This window comes from Electrona antarctica, assembly GCF_951216825.1.
Source record: "Electrona antarctica genome assembly, chromosome: 5".
NCBI lineage: Eukaryota > Metazoa > Chordata > Actinopteri > Myctophiformes > Myctophidae > Electrona > Electrona antarctica.
The window spans coordinates 51,239,231-51,256,585 of record NC_136810.1 but is presented as its reverse complement, the minus strand read 5'-3'; the positions used below and the strand labels follow the sequence as shown (position 1 = coordinate 51,256,585).

At 43.5% G+C, this 17,355-nt stretch overlaps 2 protein-coding genes across 2 annotated transcripts; one reads left to right on the top strand and one right to left on the bottom strand.

Moving 5' to 3' along the window:
• Positions 1-768: 768 nt before the first annotated feature.
• has3 (hyaluronan synthase 3) lies at positions 769-7,658 on the top strand (the record flags this gene model as incomplete). The annotated part of the gene is made up of 6 exons (XM_079502092.1): positions 769-862; positions 1,592-1,770; positions 2,615-2,743; positions 3,739-3,978; positions 6,360-6,461; positions 6,729-7,658. 6 exons carry the CDS (start codon positions 769-771, stop codon positions 7,656-7,658), a joined length of 1,674 nt encoding a protein of 557 aa, XP_079358218.1.
• Positions 7,659-11,202: 3,544 nt separating this feature from the next.
• chtf8 (CTF8, chromosome transmission fidelity factor 8 homolog) lies at positions 11,203-17,221 on the bottom strand. The gene is made up of 3 exons (XM_079502113.1): positions 17,041-17,221; positions 14,585-14,708; positions 11,203-14,277 (listed from the first exon to the last, which is right to left on the bottom strand). The coding sequence occupies exons 1-3, from the start codon at positions 17,058-17,060 to the stop codon at positions 14,023-14,025; spliced, it is 399 nt and encodes a 132-aa protein (XP_079358239.1). The 5' UTR covers positions 17,061-17,221; the 3' UTR covers positions 11,203-14,022.
• Positions 17,222-17,355: the final 134 nt, after the last annotated feature.

Below are 17,355 nucleotides of genomic sequence, written 5' to 3'. Positions count from 1 at the left end.
CCAAATCAGGCCCGTGGATGAATTATCTTTGGCCCGCGGGATGATATTTAATTAGTATTAGAACTGGCCCTCTGGTATATTGCACGGACCACCAAAATACTACAAGTCCGACAATTCACTGCGAGTGCATTGGCACATATGACATACTATGAAATCAGTGCTTGGTGAGGATCAAAGAACAGGAAACTGAGCTTAATAATAATGCATTTTCAGTTTTAAATGCATTTACTTTTTTGCTGTTTGCCTGGGACGTCCTCATGACCGCGGTGCCCGTGTGTTGAAACACAGTCTGGCCCTCGACCTCGACCGATTTCTTTATTTTGGCCCACTGTGTATTTGAGTTTGACATCCCTGAACTAGCCAATCTACATTGACACGTTGTGAGCTTGTAGACTGGCCATTTTAACTATTCAAAAATGTTTTGCAAAGGAGTTTAGGGAGAAGGGGTTTAGCGGTGACGAAAATGGAGCCCTCTCTCTCTTATAATCATGCACTCTTTAGACTTTCTACCATCTCCATCTCTCACTTTTTGAGTGGTGCAAACCACTCCAACAAGTAACAACTGGCTTTGTACCCGTGTACCCGGGTACACGGGTTTGTTCGTACCAAAAAAACGAGCATGGTTGCTATGGTTAGTGTGTGACGTCACTGAACCACTCAGTTCACACGGGTGTGATTTTATTATTTAACGTTTCATCTTCTCACATCTGCACCCATCAACACTCCCCCCCCCCCCCCACCCCCCCCCCCCCCCCCCCCCCCCCCCAGATGCCCTCTCGCTGCAAGAATGCTCTGAACATCGTGATCACCACCACCTTCGCGGCGGTGGTCCTCTTTACCATCCTGCTGGCCTACGTGACAGGTGAATAGAAACCGTGTCTTAGAATAACACATCATGCGTGCAGACAAACATGGTACTCAATTCAATCTCTGTTAGTGGACTTGGGTCCATAGAAAAACATACATAAAAGGGCTAAAAATAAAAGCAACACGACAGGCAGTAAATTCATAAAAATGTTAAAATAAATACATAACTTAACCCACAGAATGAATACATTAGGCATTTCAACCAGGGTGGCAAGACACTACCCGATTAGCAGGGCATATTTGACAGTTGGGGGGGGGGGGGGGGGTCTCGATCGGAAACGATTCTCGGGCATAAATTATCATCTAGTGTGACTGTGAATCTGAACGCATATTTGTTTTTGAAAACTTTAGTTACTAGTTACTTTGTAGCTTATGATTATTATTACAAAACATACATTACCCACTTCAGCCCTTATATATTCAGTCTATTTGAAAGTAGCAGATTTACAAGCTCAAAATGCATCGCATTTCAAAATATTTGTATACATTTTTTTTTACATTTGAAAACTTGTGAAATGTGTCATTCTGCATAATGAGTACTTTTGACGTTTGGAAATTGAAGTGCATTTTGATACCAATACTTTTGTGCTTTTACTCAAGTAAATGTTAAATTCCGGGCTATTTTTTATGTTGCAGTATATTGATACTTTCACTAAAGTAAAACATGCGAGTAGTTTTTCCACCACTGCTCATGAGCATGGTCATGGTCATTGTTCCCCTGCAGGCTACCAGTTCATCCACACGGAGCAGCACCACCTGTCCTTCGGCCTGTACGGAGCCTTCCTCTCCCTCCACCTCTTCCTCCAGAGCCTGTTTGCCTTCATGGAGCACCGGCGCATGAGGAGCCCGTGCCGGCCGCAGCACCTGCGCCGCTCCGTGGCCCTCTGCATCGCCGCCTACCAGGTATACTGTATAGGTACTGTTGATTTCATCGACTGAGATTAGATGTGCAGATTCACATCCGGGTGTCTGTTCGCAGCATTCATACTACCACAGCATGTGCCAAGTGGTCCCTAGTGCGCAACCGGGACCATAGTGTGAATCTCATAGAGTATAAAGAAGGATAGAGACTGAACTGCACGGGGTTTCCTCGTCATACTTCCACGGGTCCGCCTGCAGTCCCTCCTCTTACCACTAGGGCCCAGTGCTTCAACGTTGGAGAGCCTCACTGGCCCCTTGGTGAATCTGCCCTTAGTGTCCCATTGGCCATATAGGGCTGGTCTCCCATTGGCTTAGAGGCCAGCCAATCATGGAAATCATTGATCAGCTCTGCAAGCTGATAAAACTGTTTGCTGACTAGATTTTTAGCAGATGAAAACTAAATAGAAACTAAGCTACAGTATGATGATGACTAAAACTAAGACTGAATATATTGACAATTTCGTTAACAAACCAAAACGAGCTTAAATTGCAGGGCTTACTAGTGGAGACGAGATCCAGTAGAACTAAAATAGGCCTACATAGTCATTTTAGAAGGTTTGGTATACGCTCTGAAAATAGTATCTAGTACTATTACTACTACTAAATCGGCTACTATCAGCATGCAAGTAAATGTAAAATCAGCCATTACGACGCCATCGAGGCCCGCCAAATGTTTTTGTTTGTCGACTAAATCAACTGTAGATTTAGTCGACTAAATCGTATAATATTCAGTCGACTAAAACTAGACTAAAACTTTATTCAAAAGACTGGAATGGACTAAGACTAAATCATACATTTGCTGTCCAAATCAACCCTGCTTCCACAGGAGGACCCGGACTACCTGAGGAAGTGCTTGCGCAGCGTGCGGCGCATTTCCTTCCCTGGCCTGAAGGTGGTGCTGGTGGTGGACGGGAACAGGCCAGAGGACCGCTACATGATGGACATCTTCCAGGAGGTGATGATGGCGCTGGTGTTGATTTCGTCGACTGTCTGAAACTATGACGAAAAATGTTCCGTCGGCTATAATTTTTTCACCGACGATGTGAAAACTAAATAATAAAAACTAAGCTACGATGACTAGAACTGAGATTATGTTGACAATTTTGTCGACAGGGGACTAGTGGAGAAGTGATCCAGTAGAACTAAAAAGACAAGTCATTTTATGCCTGGTTGCATGCTGAAAATAGCAGCTGCTATTTTCAGCATGCAACCAAGTGCCAAAATATATATTTAGCAGACTAAATCAACACTACATGTTGACTAAAATCTCATGACATTAGTCGACATTTGAGATGTGTCTACAATGTGACTAGATGAAAATGTATACGGTATGCATATGCATAAAGTGAGTGGCAAATCAAGTGGCAAAGTGAGTTTAACGTTGTTTAATGCAATCAGACTTGGCTGTCAAGGCCAGAAAGTAGTTTTTTTGCCACTCAGTAGGCAAAAACTTCCGGGTATGATGATGTCACGTGCATACCCTCTATTCAAAAGACTACGACTAAAACGAAATCAAAATTCTTGTCCAAATGGACGCCGTGCTACTCCACAAGAGAGCTGGTGCTTTAAAATTTTACACCATTTGGCAACCTTTTTTATCATATATTGAGAGGATGAACGCGGCTGACATCAACAATCCTTAACTCGTTACACTGACCCTACTGTAATTGTTTTTTTTTTTTGTTTTTTTTTTTGTTATTATTATTATTTGTTTGCATATTGTGTCTAATATTTGATTAATTTCTTCTATTTTTGAATATGTATATGTACATTTGTATGTGCCTTTTATTTCATTGTTAATGGTACAAGATACCAGGGTTGTGGCTCTTTCAGAGCGGGAACTCTGGGGGGAGGGAGGGGTAAAAAAGTTCAAAAAATGTGTATGCAATTTTTGACTCATGTGACTTAAAAAAATAATAAAGAAACTTTGATCAAATGGACGCCGTGCAGGTGATGGGCGGGGCGGAGCAGGCGGGCAGCGTGGTGTGGAAGGGGAACTTCCACAACGACGGCAGCGGGGGCGGCTGTCTCCTGGGAGGACGGGCCACGGTCCACATGGAGGAGGCGTCCCGCGTGGCCCGCCTGGTCAGGACGTGTCGCTACGCCTGCGTCATGCAGGAGTGGGGAGGCAAGAGGGAGGTGATGTACACCGCCTTCAAGGCGCTGGGAGACACCGTGGACTATATTCAGGTGAGAGCATTTGGTTTGATTTAGCACAGAATAACAACAATACAAAAGAAAACACAAAATATAAATTAAAATCCTTGATTATCTAAGACATGATTAGAGAAGAGAAGATACAAAAAATGTAATAAATTAAATTAAGTGTTCTGGTCAATCAGAACATCCTTCAATTTGTTCTTATATAAGTTAAGAGAAGAAAGTTGTAAACCAGTTGAGTATTTGTCCCACAGTGTAGTACCTCTGTATTTAATGGAAAACTAGTTAAGTTAAGTTATGACTAGTTAAGTATGATAAAGCATGCCGCGTCATCAGCACCCATACCACCCTAGGTAGGTGGGGTTGGCAAAAGGGCATTTCTGTGTGGAGTTTGCATGTTCTCCCCATGTCTCCTACAATGCAGTATTCATCTGGTCTCTATACTGCCTCCCTCTGGCCAGCCGGGGGGCCTGATGGAGGGGAAAGTAACTGGTTGGAATAACATGTTCCTTCCACACACTACAACCTACTGGGGAAACTCCCCCCCCTGTCAGGTGATAAGAAGAGGCCTGCTCACTCCTCATGCATAGAAGGGAGCATGAGCTCAGTTCAGGGCTCTCCCCAGGTTGGCAGAGGGAGAGTAGCGCCCAGGCTTACAGCTTAGGCAATTCAGCACCAGGTGAAAAAATGAGTTACGAAATTGTGGGATAACAATTATTCTCAGATAACAATATGATATTGTTTTATCCTCTGGGTGGCTTTAATTGCTTCTATAAAGGTTTTGGCACATGGCCTTGCGCTGGACTTTTTCACGACAAGGATTTACTCTGCACTGCATTGCTGATGTTGTTATCTTCACTACTCTTGTACTGATGACTCATAAAGGAGGACATATGCCCTGTGAAGGAAGCTAGTTTAGCTGCATATGTGGATATCTATTTGGACAAAGGCAATTTTGGATCAACTTTATTCTATATTCCATTCTATAGCCCATTAACCACATAATCCCTACTCTCAGGAGAACATTTGGATAGCCTTAGCAGGTCAAATACTGTACATTGGTCGGACGTACTAACAGTCCAACATGCAACAGTCCGACATGCATGACCAGTTAACCCATTTCGCGGCAGCATTAATTAATCCCTCTAGCTTATTGCCAAGGTTTTATCGCGCGTTACACTTACTTTGAAGAGCCAAATATCCGTAACCGGATGTTACAATGACAAACTGCTGTGTGTGGTGTCATGCCCGGATGGTGTTGTCTCGGTCGGTGGTGGAAAAACCTGACTGCGAGTGTCAGCCCGCCTGCTACAGCCCGTTGAAAACCCTTGTATTCACCAGAAACGGCCCCCTCAATGTCCTTTCTGAGATACAGAGCTTTGAATACAGGGTTTATAATGGAAGTGGATGCGCGCGCATGTGTGGCTGGTTAAGATTCACCCGTGGCTCCAGACATGTGTGGCTGGTTAAGATTCACCCGTGGCTCCAGACATGCGTGGCTGGTTAAGATTCACCCGTGGCTCCCGACATGTGTGGCTGGTTAAGATTCACCCGTGGCTCCTGACATGTGTGGCTGGTTAAGATTCACCCGTGGCTCCCGACATGTGTGGCTGGTTAAGATTCACCCGTGGCTCCCGACATGTGTGGCTGGTTAAGATTCACCCGTGGCTCCCGACATGTGTGGCTGGTTAAGATTCACCCGTGGCTCCAGACATGTGTGGCTGGTTAATATTCACCCGTGGCTCCAGACATGTGTGGCTGGTTAAGATTCACCCGTGGCTCCAGACATGTGTGGCTGGTTAAGATTCACCCGTGGCTCCAGACATGTGTGGCCGGTTAAGACACATGCATGGCCGGCCGGTTAAGACTCACCCGTGGCTTCCGCGTGCAGTGGTTAGGGTTAGGTTACGGTTTGGGGACTATTTTGTGTCGGGTACGTCGGACCAAATCTACAAGCTAGCACCATGTAGATCAGCTATTTTTGGAGACGATATTTGGTTTAGAGGGGGAAAAGCCCCAGTCAGCGAAGTATATAATTCAGTTGTGGACTGTGTCCCTTTTTGCACACAATGCTGGCATTTACTGTACTGGGAAATCACAGTGCATATCTCTATGGCAACCACATCACCTATAGTCCTATACCAAGTTACCAACCCACTGTTGCATCCTCCTGTGTCCTTGGTGTGTGCAGGTCAAAGGTCACAAGAGTTGCTGACCCTGTGGTGTGTGATTTCAATAAACTATAACCAGCTGGGTGCAGCTGTCAACAGCCTCTCATTTCTTTTCTGCACTTAATAAGTAATAACGTAACGAAAACACAGGATACACTGAAACACCTGCAGCCTGGCTAAAGAAAGCCCCATGCAGGTCAGGTGTCCCCTCACTCACTGCATGCCATGGTTCTCTTCCAGGTGTGTGACTCGGACACGGTTCTGGACCCAGCATGTACCATAGAGATGCTGAAGATCCTAGAGGAAGATGCCATGGTTGGAGGGGTTGGTGGAGATGTTCAGGTACTGTGTTTATATCACATTGATTGTGTCACACTATATATGCCTTAAAGCTGCTATAAGCAATAATATGTAAAAAATTTAATGACCTTTTTATTTTTTATAAAATTTGACATAATATAATATAAGCAATAATATTTGACATATTATTGCTTATAGCAGCTTTAAATTGTGATTATAGAGATGGCTAAAAATTATTATTTCTCTTCTCTTCTTCCTTCTCCTCTCCTCTCCTCTCCTCTCCTCTCCTCTCCCACTCCCCTCCTCCAGATCCTCAACAAGTACGACTCGTGGATCTCGTTCCTGAGCAGCGTCCGCTACTGGATGGCCTTCAACATCGAGCGGGCGTGCCAGTCGTACTTTGGCTGCGTCCAGTGCATCAGCGGCCCGCTGGGGATGTACCGCAACTCCCTGCTGCAGCGCTTCCTGGAGCCCTGGTACCACCAGACCTTCCTGGGCTCCAAGTGCAGCTTCGGCGACGACCGCCACCTCACCAACCGCGTGCTGAGCTACGGCTTCAAGACCAAGTTCACGGCGCGCGCGCAGTGCCAGACGGAGACGCCCACGCACTACCTGCGCTGGCTCAACCAGCAGACGCGCTGGAGCAAGTCGTACTTCCGCGAGTGGCTCTACAACGCCCTGTGGTTCCACAAGCACAGCCTCTGGATGACCTACGAGTCGGTGGTCACAGGCTTCTTCCCGTTCTTCCTGGTGGCCACCGTCATCCACCTGTTCTACCGCGGCAGGCTGTGGAACATCCTGCTGTTCCTGCTGACGGTGCAGCTGGTGGGCATGGTGAAGGCCACGTACGCCTGCTTCCTCCGCGGCAGCCTGGTGATGATCTTCATGTCGCTCTACTCCCTCCTCTACATGTCCAGCCTCCTGCCCGCCAAGATCTTCGCCTTGCTCACCATCAACAAGGCCGGCTGGGGCACGTCGGGCCGGAGGAAGATCGTGGTGAACTTCATCGGCGCCGTGCCCGTCACGGTGTGGGTGATCGTGCTGCTCGGCGGCGTGGCCTACACCATCTACTGCGAGACGCAGGAGCCCTTCAACGAGACGGAGAAGGCGCTGCTGATAGCGGGGACGATACTCTACGCTTGCTACTGGGTCGTCCTGCTGGTGCTCTACCTGGCCATCGTAGCCAAGCGCTGCAACAAGAGAGAGGAGCAGTATCACCTTCCCTACGCAGAGGCGTAGGCGGCAGCAAGACGGTGTCATTCTAATAGGGTTCTGCTGACCCTGTGTGTGAACTGATAGCTACAGCCACTGGTCCCATTATCCAGCAACACTCCACATGCCTTTATCATGTCTTTATCAATGGTGCTAAAAGAAAAAAAGTACGGCGATCTGATCCTATATGAGAAGCAATATTTTGTCCCGACTTAACTCTGAGACGATCGGAGAAGTAGGCCTACACGTCTCCTTTCTTATGTCACACTGGTGCTTCACAAGGGAAAAACCAAAGTGAACTGCGTCGGGCAACACAGTACTGGCCTGTTCATGCACCTGTGCTGCTGGAAGGCTAGTGCTCTCAGAAGGACAGTGCAGTACAGTATGGGTACAGGTTAGCTGTGCAAACTGTGACAAAATAGACTACAGCAGAGCAGTGTTGGGTATTGGGCTTCTCGTAAAAAATATAAAGCACACATCACACCAAAGTGAGCTAACGGACACGCCGGCCTCAATTGGACCTGCGGTAGTGCTACAGTGTCTCCGTAGGTTACCTGTGCTGATACGAGTGCTTTACTGTCATTATTCCTCTCTGAATTACGAAGATAAGGAGATACAACTGGCTTGAGAGAGTGTACTATAACTGACAAACAACGTCACTAAATGGAACCGCCTACGGAAAGGGACTCTAGGGAAGTTTCCAATAAACCAGCTTTGAAAAGAATGTGAAACTCTTACGCCGTCAAACTATAGAGCAGTTGAATGTAACGACGTCACGACGAGACTGCGATAGCTTGAATGGTCATGAGCCTAATATATACTGTACTGTGTCATGCGACCCTGTTAATAACTTATTTTTAACGTAGAAAACATGACGTGGATCATACACAATATCTTTTGAAAATCTGTCATTTTCAGCGAGCCACGTGTTCACACGACGAAGCATACATTATGCTCAAGGCTCCAGATGAGACTCATGTTCCGAGACATTTACCCAACGTATTTGTCATTGTTGGCCACAAATGGCACAATCACCTCCAACAGTTGTATTTTTGTAACGCAGTTTATCATTTATCAATATAGACAATCTAACATTTCTACACACAACGGTATAACATACAGTTATATTTTTGGTGCTGGGACGAAAAAAAAGAGGAACTAATGAGGTCACAGTCTCATCAATTCAACATACAGCACAGGAACCTGTCTGTGACAAATCACGGTTTGTATTTTTCTACAGGCACTTTTATATAGATTGTGAAGGTGCCAAATCATGTTTCTACAACGCCTGAAATTTCCATTGCTGGACACGGTGATGTTTGTGTCCTTTTACATTGTTCATTCACTCCTTAATTTACACTGGTAAGACTGATGACCAAAGAGAAACTTTCTGAAGTGAGCGAGAACATTTTTAGAAACCCTGCCTTTACATTTTCTAGTAACGTGGCCTCTTTCACAGCAATGGCTTTAGCAATGTATTGTAACTTTTTAATTAAAACTTTGCATAATTTAAAAACATAATGTGATTCTATTCACATTTCAGGCGGTTCTCCGGTCTTAAATGGCCTGTTTCAAACGGCATGTAATAACACTTTTCCATTTGACTCCCATTTTGTTTTATCAAGCTTGAGCATATGTGACTAAATTTGACTGAGGGACTGCCATTGGATTTCTTTGAATTTTCGTTTTTTCATGTCAAAAGCAGGGAATCATAGCTTCAAATTGACATATTGGATGTTCAGTTTGACCCACCAGTTTTGGAGATATGGCTCATAGAGTAATGTCTTGCAGAAAACAGCGAGTTGAGAAAACAGGCTTGAAAGGTTCACTTCTGTGGTCTCTAACATTACACCTAGCTACATGTTTAAGCGTTTATTTCATATTTACATGTTGATTTCAGCTCTGACACTTATTTCAGACATGCTCTAGTATGTGAAGAGTCTGCCTGGGCTATTAACTCATTTTGAAACTCGTTTTTCTCATCTGGTGAAAAGCTGGTATTTGCGCGATGGCAGTCTCTCAGTCAAATCTGGTCACATATCATAGTATAGTGTCTACATTGAAACTTATTTTTGTCTGTGGATGTTTCCACCGTTGTGCTAGATATATGTAATACATTTTATTTCAAGCAGGGCCCTCGTGAGTTGATACTTGAACATGCAAACAAGACACAAAAGAAGAGAAATGTTTGTTTACCGAGTTAATTAGTTAGTCTTTCTGATAGTCGACCGAACAGTGGACGTTGTGTTACAAACGTGATGGAAGATTTCCATCTCCAGACACAGAGATGGGGCTTTTCATTATTCATTATGAATTCTTTCTTTTTTTTGGGGACACAATTGTCCCATTCATACCAAATAGAGAACTATCCATTACCAAGTGACTTCCCTGTTTCTTCCCACACATGTCCTTTTCCCAAGTTAACCCATTCTGGGCGGGGACCCCTTTTGGTGTTTTAACTAAGCATTATGTTATACTTTAGCTATTGAAAAATAAAAGATCTACAAGCTCATAGCGCGCCACCGAGTGGCGCGCTATGAGCTTGTAGGTCTGCTATTTTTGAAAAATCGTAAAAATGCAGCACACATCTTTGAATATATATTCTTTCAGGTCAAAATGGGTTAATAATAACTTGTTTATATTTGTAATTTATTCCGCGTTCTTCATTGTGAAAGAAATACGTTTCTCAAGAAACTGTTGGGAGCAAGTGTGGAAAAATGCCTGTGTCAAAACTCTACAATATACTGTAATAGACATGATGTCTTGTGCTGCAGATGTTGAGGCTGATGGAGGCTTCTCTGTTCGTCAATATCGTTCCTTTTCCCTTGTGTCAGTGGGTTCACTGGAGGTATATGATAATGTGTTGGCCTCTGGCAGCAACTGTTCTGCTTTGCAGCATTTGGTTTGGCAGTGAATCAGATTCTGCTACACGAGCAGCTAAAAAAAACTGCATCCTCAAACGTAACTAGCCACGGGCATCAAGCCCTCTAACATGCTGTTTCAAAGCGTTAGGAAGAACCCAGGAGATTATACAGAAACACTGTAGTACCTGTCCTGTTCATTCCACACATTGAGACAACTGGACATTGTAATAGTCTCATTTGTGAACAACTGACTGTAGATCCTCGGAAAATACTCAAACTGCCAATTTCACTCTTAAAAACTGTCAGATGCAGTCGGAGGCAACCCTACATAAAGGTTTATCCACTTTTCTAAGCTGACGTGAATCTTTATGAAACGGTACAATATATAACGCATTTTGCTAAGAACATACACTTTGTAGTGCTGAAATGGAAAGCATTTTCTTTTCTATATTCGTGATTGCCTTATACGGTGATCACTGACTGGGTGTTAGTTATCCCAGCTTTTAATTTTGTAGGCTACAAAACAACCGCAAATCTGGCCTTTTGTAGATCTACATTAAGGGATTATTTTCCGCTCATTAATCCCTGAATAAAGACCACATGATTTTTCTGTATCTTCCTTCAAACCAGCATGAAGTCATGTGAAGGAGAAAAAAAAAACCTTAGCCTTGAATTTTTCCAAAAATGGTTTAAGGCATGAATTAAAAAAAAAAAAAAAACAGAAAAAAAACATGTTGACTGTGTGCTGGTACACATGTGTGGGGTGTTTGTGAATGTATATTGAGGAGGTATACCTGAGCAGTGAGTGAGCACTGTGGAAAGGGAGATTTCACAGCAATTGAATGAATAACTCCCTTCAGTCAGCACAGTGCAGCAGTGGGGGTGGGGGTTTCTATGGTCATAATGGGTGCAGGCCGGGGGAAAGAGGGAAACACCCTTAATCAAACACTCGCATACTACTGTAAATATATACGCTGCAGAAAACGGTAAAGAACTCTCAAGAACTGAGCTAAACGTTAATATTTAGAATCATACAGCTGCCTGTTCTAGTCTGGCCTTATCCAATTCCATTGTATGCTATATGCTCGTGATGAAATGAATGTGTGCAAGCAATGCTTCCGTTAGCAAGCATAATGTTCACTGGTATAAGTGAAGTGCAACATATCAATACTCAATAAGGGAGAACTTTCCTTGACGCGCTCACAGTCCAAGTGGAGTTTTCCCAAAGCTGCTTGCTTGAGTCCTATCCATGTCCATCTATATTAGCCATGTTAAAACGAGCACCTTATAACACCAAATCTCATGCGAGACTGCATGGGGGCAGACCTGCATTTCACCGTGTTTTCAGGGCGTTTGCATTGAAACTGACTTATATCAAAATCAATTGTCAATCACGGTGTCCGTGATTGCCTCTGACTTAAATGGAAATGCTCTCGCGATACCGGTTGTTTGGATATTTAAGTTTTATTTCATTTCAGATATTGTTTTTATTTCACCGTGAACAAGACATTGTTTATGTCACAGAATTGTTGAGCCAAGCCAACCAGCTTTGGTAGCTTACTGTACCTATGAGGTTTACATTTCAGAAATATTCTAAAAGTAATATATTTTGTGTACTGTAGATATGAAAGATATTCTGGGGTTGGGGGTTACCTATAATTGTAGCACAAACTTGGAGGATCTGTACACAAATAATGGTAGTAGTTTAAAGTTAGATTAGGCTTACAAGTGTATATCAGTGTTCATTTCAAGAGTGTTTGGATGCCAGTTCTCAAACCATTCTAGTTCAGTGGTTTTCAACCAGTGGTCTGGGAGTGGAGACCACCAGTGGTCCTTGAGGGGGTTCTGGGGTGGTCTGGGGACCACCAGTGGTCCTTGAGGGGGTTCCAGGTGGTCCCCAGCTAAATGGAGTTGGTAACAAAATGGACCCTTATTAGGGGGCGCGTTCGGAAATAGCGCACTGTGCAATGCAAACTAATAGGCGAGTGCGCTCCCGGTGCGCATTTCCGAACGCGCCCTAGATCTTTATCTCTTGAGGGGACAATTTGGTTTCATTTTATGCTCTCAAGGGTTAAATTATTGTTAAATACCTGCATTAGGCTACTTAGTTTTCAAGAAGTCTACACACTTGGAGCATGTAAAATAATTGTCATTCTGATCAACGTTTGCCTGTTATCTCTCCTATCGTTCCACATCAATACAGCATGGAATTGTGGGCAAAATCGTATCCAACGGCAACAACATATTCTTAAGTTTTGGGTCTGCGAGGCTAAATCTGATCAATCAAATCTCATCTGTGGCTTAAAGGAGTATTCAGTGATTTGGGTGATTTGGAAAACCCCCCGGTCCACCCCGGTAACAAGATGTGCACATGCACGCACTACGGGGGGGGGGGGGGATGTGACAGGCCAACAGCACGCACACCAAGGCTCGCCCCCGCTCAATCATGATTGGTGGAAGGCCCCTCTCTATCCTGATTGGATGAAGACTTGGCCACCTAGCCAAAAACGAAACCTAAGGTGTTTTGACCCCCAGGGGTTAAGTGGGGAACTCCTTATATGGTCAGCACACTCTATAGTAGGGAGTATCACAACAAAACAAAAAAAGAAGTGATATTTGAATTAAGTGAAATCACTGAATTCTCCTTTAAATGCTGAATAAATAATGGGCCTTGATATGAAAAAGGTTGAAAACCACTGTTCTAGTTTAAACAGATGAGAGTATGTAAATACTTACTTCTTAGAGAATGTTGAAATGACAGTTCAAATGTCATGAGGTGCAGCTCTATAATATTCCCAAAATAGGTACATTCCTTTCACACAGCAGACTGCACAGATAAAACAAGCAACAGGATACGGCAAATCAAAACAAATTAATATAACACATTAGAAAGAAATGAAAGAAATGTGGTTTTGTACCTAAAGCATCATTATTTTCAACATTTACAGTCATTGGAAGCCTGTATGTTGTTTTCTTTCTGAATAAAGACAATGTCATATTCTTATTCCTACTTTGTATTCAATTATCCTTACCCCGGCCTATGCATATGTGCAGAGCTGTTCCAAAAATGAAAAGTATTACTTTATAAATAATCTTAACACCTCTGCTGACAAATTAGCAATATTTTGGGCAGGGATGTAATTGTGCTTTGGGGAATATTAAATGGCTAAAATACTAAATATTAAGACACTATTAGTATGGGAACAGACTAGTAACCAGATTATTTTAGAGAGAGAGAACGCTTCATATCCATGCTCTTGATTTCCCCTCCTCGGCCTGTAGGAAGGTACTCTGCTGCCACCTAGTGACAATGTCCTGCACTCGCACCCATGGAATCTCCACATCACTGTACATTTCCAGCTTGGACAGGGCAGCCCATTGCTTCACATACTGAAGATGCTATTAGTTGCAGCACACCACAACAAGATCAGACAGGCCCTACCAGAAATACAAACCTTAATACCAACCTATCAACACTCTTAAATGCACACAGTCCGTTTAATTGTTTCTGCCTCCACACTGTGGCGCTACACCTTCTTGGGTACGTTAGTAATGATAGGTTTGGGTCGCGTCTTAAATATGAGCTTCCTCTTGACGAGGGCAGTGACAGAGTAAGAAGTGGAGGCCGAGTCTTGCTGCTGTTCCGTGGCCATGGGTTCGTTGTTGTCGTCATTGTGCTTCGCCATGTGGCCGGGATGTTTACTGAGGACGGCAAAGGGTTTCTCCAGTTTCACTATCTTCCCAAAAAGAATGTGATGCCCCACGATCAGTACTGGCACCCCCTAGTGGAGGGAGGAGAGCAGAGTGAAGAACATACTAGCATACACACTGTCATGTGGCACTACTACATGATAGTGCTGCACAAATTCATTTTAGTTACTCTACTTTAAGAGAGGTTTAAAGGAGAAATCCACACCAAAACACATGTACCCTGGCCTGAATCAGCCTATAATCCTGTCCCAACATACATGTTGGCCTTGAATTGTTTCATAGATGCCCCCTGTTCTCCATTTTCCGAGCAAGGCTCGTGCAGCACTACTACATGATGGGACAAGAAGAAGAGAATAAGGAAGGTGGTGTGTTTATTACCTCCTTGGTATAGTGCAGGTCTCCCATGACGTTTCCAGCTAGTCCAGAGTCTTCTCTGGCCACCACCTCTCCCTGGAGTTCCACCAGGAGCCACTCCGGCAGGCTCTTACCGTCCACACTGCTCCTACAGGAAGGAAGGACGGACATAATGATTGATTGATGAATTTATTAACAGATTGGAGAATTACAGTACATTTCCATTCCCATTATTTATTCAGCATTTAAGCCACGGACCACCGTTTGATGAGATCCAAAACTAAAGAATGTTCTGTTGTCGTTGGATAATATTTTGCCCACAATTCCATGCTGTATTGATGTGGTACGATAGGAGAGATAACACAGGCAAACGTTCATCAAAATGACAATTGTTTTACATGCTCTAATTGTGTAGACTTCTTGTAAATGAAGTAGCCTAATGCAGGTATTTAAAGGACCACTTCACCACTTATCTTCATATAATTGGTCCTCACTAATGTTCATGATAAAATACCACCATTTTTTTCTACTCAGTCTGTGTCTCATAGGAGGGGTATCAGGGGAACTCGCCAGTTTAACAACTCCGCGATTTAGTGCATTTTAGTTTTACTTCACCTTCATTTAAATTGCATTGAATTGAGAGAGAGAGAGAGAGAGAGAGAGAGAGAGAGAGAGAGAGAGAGAGAGAGAGAGAGAGAGAGAGAGAGAGAGAGAGAGAGAGAGAGAGAGAGAGAGAGAGAGAGAGAGAGAGAGAGAGAGAGAGAGAGAGAGAGAGAGAGAGAGAGAGAGAGAGAGAGAGAGAGAGAGAGAGAGAGAGAGAGAGAGAGGTTGTTTAGAGGTTACACTAGAGAAAGTAGGAATGCTAAAAGTTTAAACACCAAAGTACCGAAACACCTTTTTATCATCTAGCTGACCATTTAATTGCACAAAATAATTTTATCACTTTGGAAATTAACTACTGTATAACATGAGTTTGACATACTACACTGATGAAGACAGCATGTTAGCGTAACGATGAAGACATTGATGAAGAATTTTCGCCGTGGCGACTTGGTAAGCTGGTGAGTTGGTTATCCATAGGAGGGCTGTGGGCAGTTCAGAAACCCATCCACCATTTTTTTTTAAACAATAATTTAGATTTTTAGAGAATAGAAAGCCTGCAGTTTCTATTGGCTTGGATTCCCCATTGATGATGTCACTGGTGGACAGGTTTCTGAACTGCCCACAGCCCTCCCATGAGACACAGACCGAGTAGGAAAAAAATGTGGCATTTTTTATATTCATTTATATTATTATTAGTGAGGACCAAATACCAATTATATGAAGGTATGTTGAAAAGTGGTGAAGTGGTCCTTTAACAATAATTTAACTCTTGAGAGCCGGGTCCATTTGGTTTCATGTTATGCTCTCAAGAGTTAAAGATCTAATAACTCTCTGTCATTTAACTGGGGACCACCTGGAACCCCTCAAGGACCTCTGGTGGTCCCCGGACCACTGGCCTAGATGCTTTTATCCATGTACTTCTAAGAACAGTATTTCTGGCCTGATTTTATTAAGGCCTACTGTACAGGACTACAGGTGAAGACAACACACAGAGTGAGTAGATATAATAGATCAAGACTCTCGTAGAAAGATCTATGTATTTTATCCATGTTGACATTTGTGTACAACGATACCTCGGTCAAATACATCTAAGAGTCTTGATCTAAAACTAAGACTAATATATTATATATGAATATAGGTTCAACATGGGTGAAGTGGTCCTTCACCTTCACTTATATAATATTCGATGAATTGAGATGAATGACCACAATGGAAACAAGCCATACAGGGCTGCCAACATTGGATTGTTGTGATGAGAATCCAGATGTTTTTGGGAGGTGAAGCAGGGGTTCTGGGGGTCCTCCCTCCCCCAAAAACGTTTTAACAGAGTAGATGAAATTTGTTCTGGTGAATTTTAATTAAAAAAACATGATTTAATATAGAAGTGAACATCTCTGTATGATGTTTGATTGATTGATTGAAATATGTATTAACAGTTTGCAGAATTACAGTACATTTCAAGCACAACTCAATACAAAGACTGTTAACTGTGAGTGGACGACCCAATTAAGCATTACACTTGTTTACAAGAGGGTCCACCTTGTTCAATTCATCAAAACATTTAGAGGCGTACAAAAAGAACAGAACAGGAATTCATCATACAAGATTGCAAACTTTTTAGACTAGACATATCGGTAGTAGATGTCTGATGTAAGTTCCTGCGTTCTCTTCTGGTGAATTTGGGGACTTTATACCAACTCCAGGAGAAATGACAATGCAGGAGTCCTGGCTCTGGTCCATAGCTCTAATGCGATGCAACGCATTAGAGCTATGGACTAGAGCTACAGTCCTGGCTGCAGGATGTATCAAGTGATATTTTAGAATACAGTCACAGATGACAACAAAAGCGACATTTCTTGACCCACTTACTAACTTACCGTACAACTATTTGAACCATAGTCCTCCTCCTGACATATGACGATGGAAGCGGAAACCCTTGAAGGTGGACTGGTTACTAACGTACTGCTAAAGTACAGTAGAAAAAGCCAAACAGCAGCATTCATTCATGTATCAGACGTTCGTAACGTCGCTGTCTGTCTGTCTGTGTGACACTTTCCCGCCAGCTAGGCGGAGTTTGTAAGTGGTCACCAAGGGGGCAGGCAGACTTTCCAACGTTGAAGCTCTGGGTCCTAGTGGTAGGAGGAGGGACTACAGGCGGACCCGTGGATTCATGACCGGGAAACCCCGTGCAG

Bases quoted from the DNA above. Each gene is read 5' to 3' on its own strand.
- chtf8 (XM_079502113.1), bottom strand. From the start codon at position 17,060: ATGGTTCAAATAGTTGTACG. The intron at 14,709-17,040 runs GTAAGTTAGTAA...TCCTTCCTGTAG, and splicing joins ATGGTTCAAATAGTTGTACG to GAGCAGTGTGGACGGTAAGA. The intron at 14,278-14,584 runs GTAATAAACACA...TCCCTCCACTAG, and splicing joins ACCTGCACTATACCAAGGAG to GGGGTGCCAGTACTGATCGT.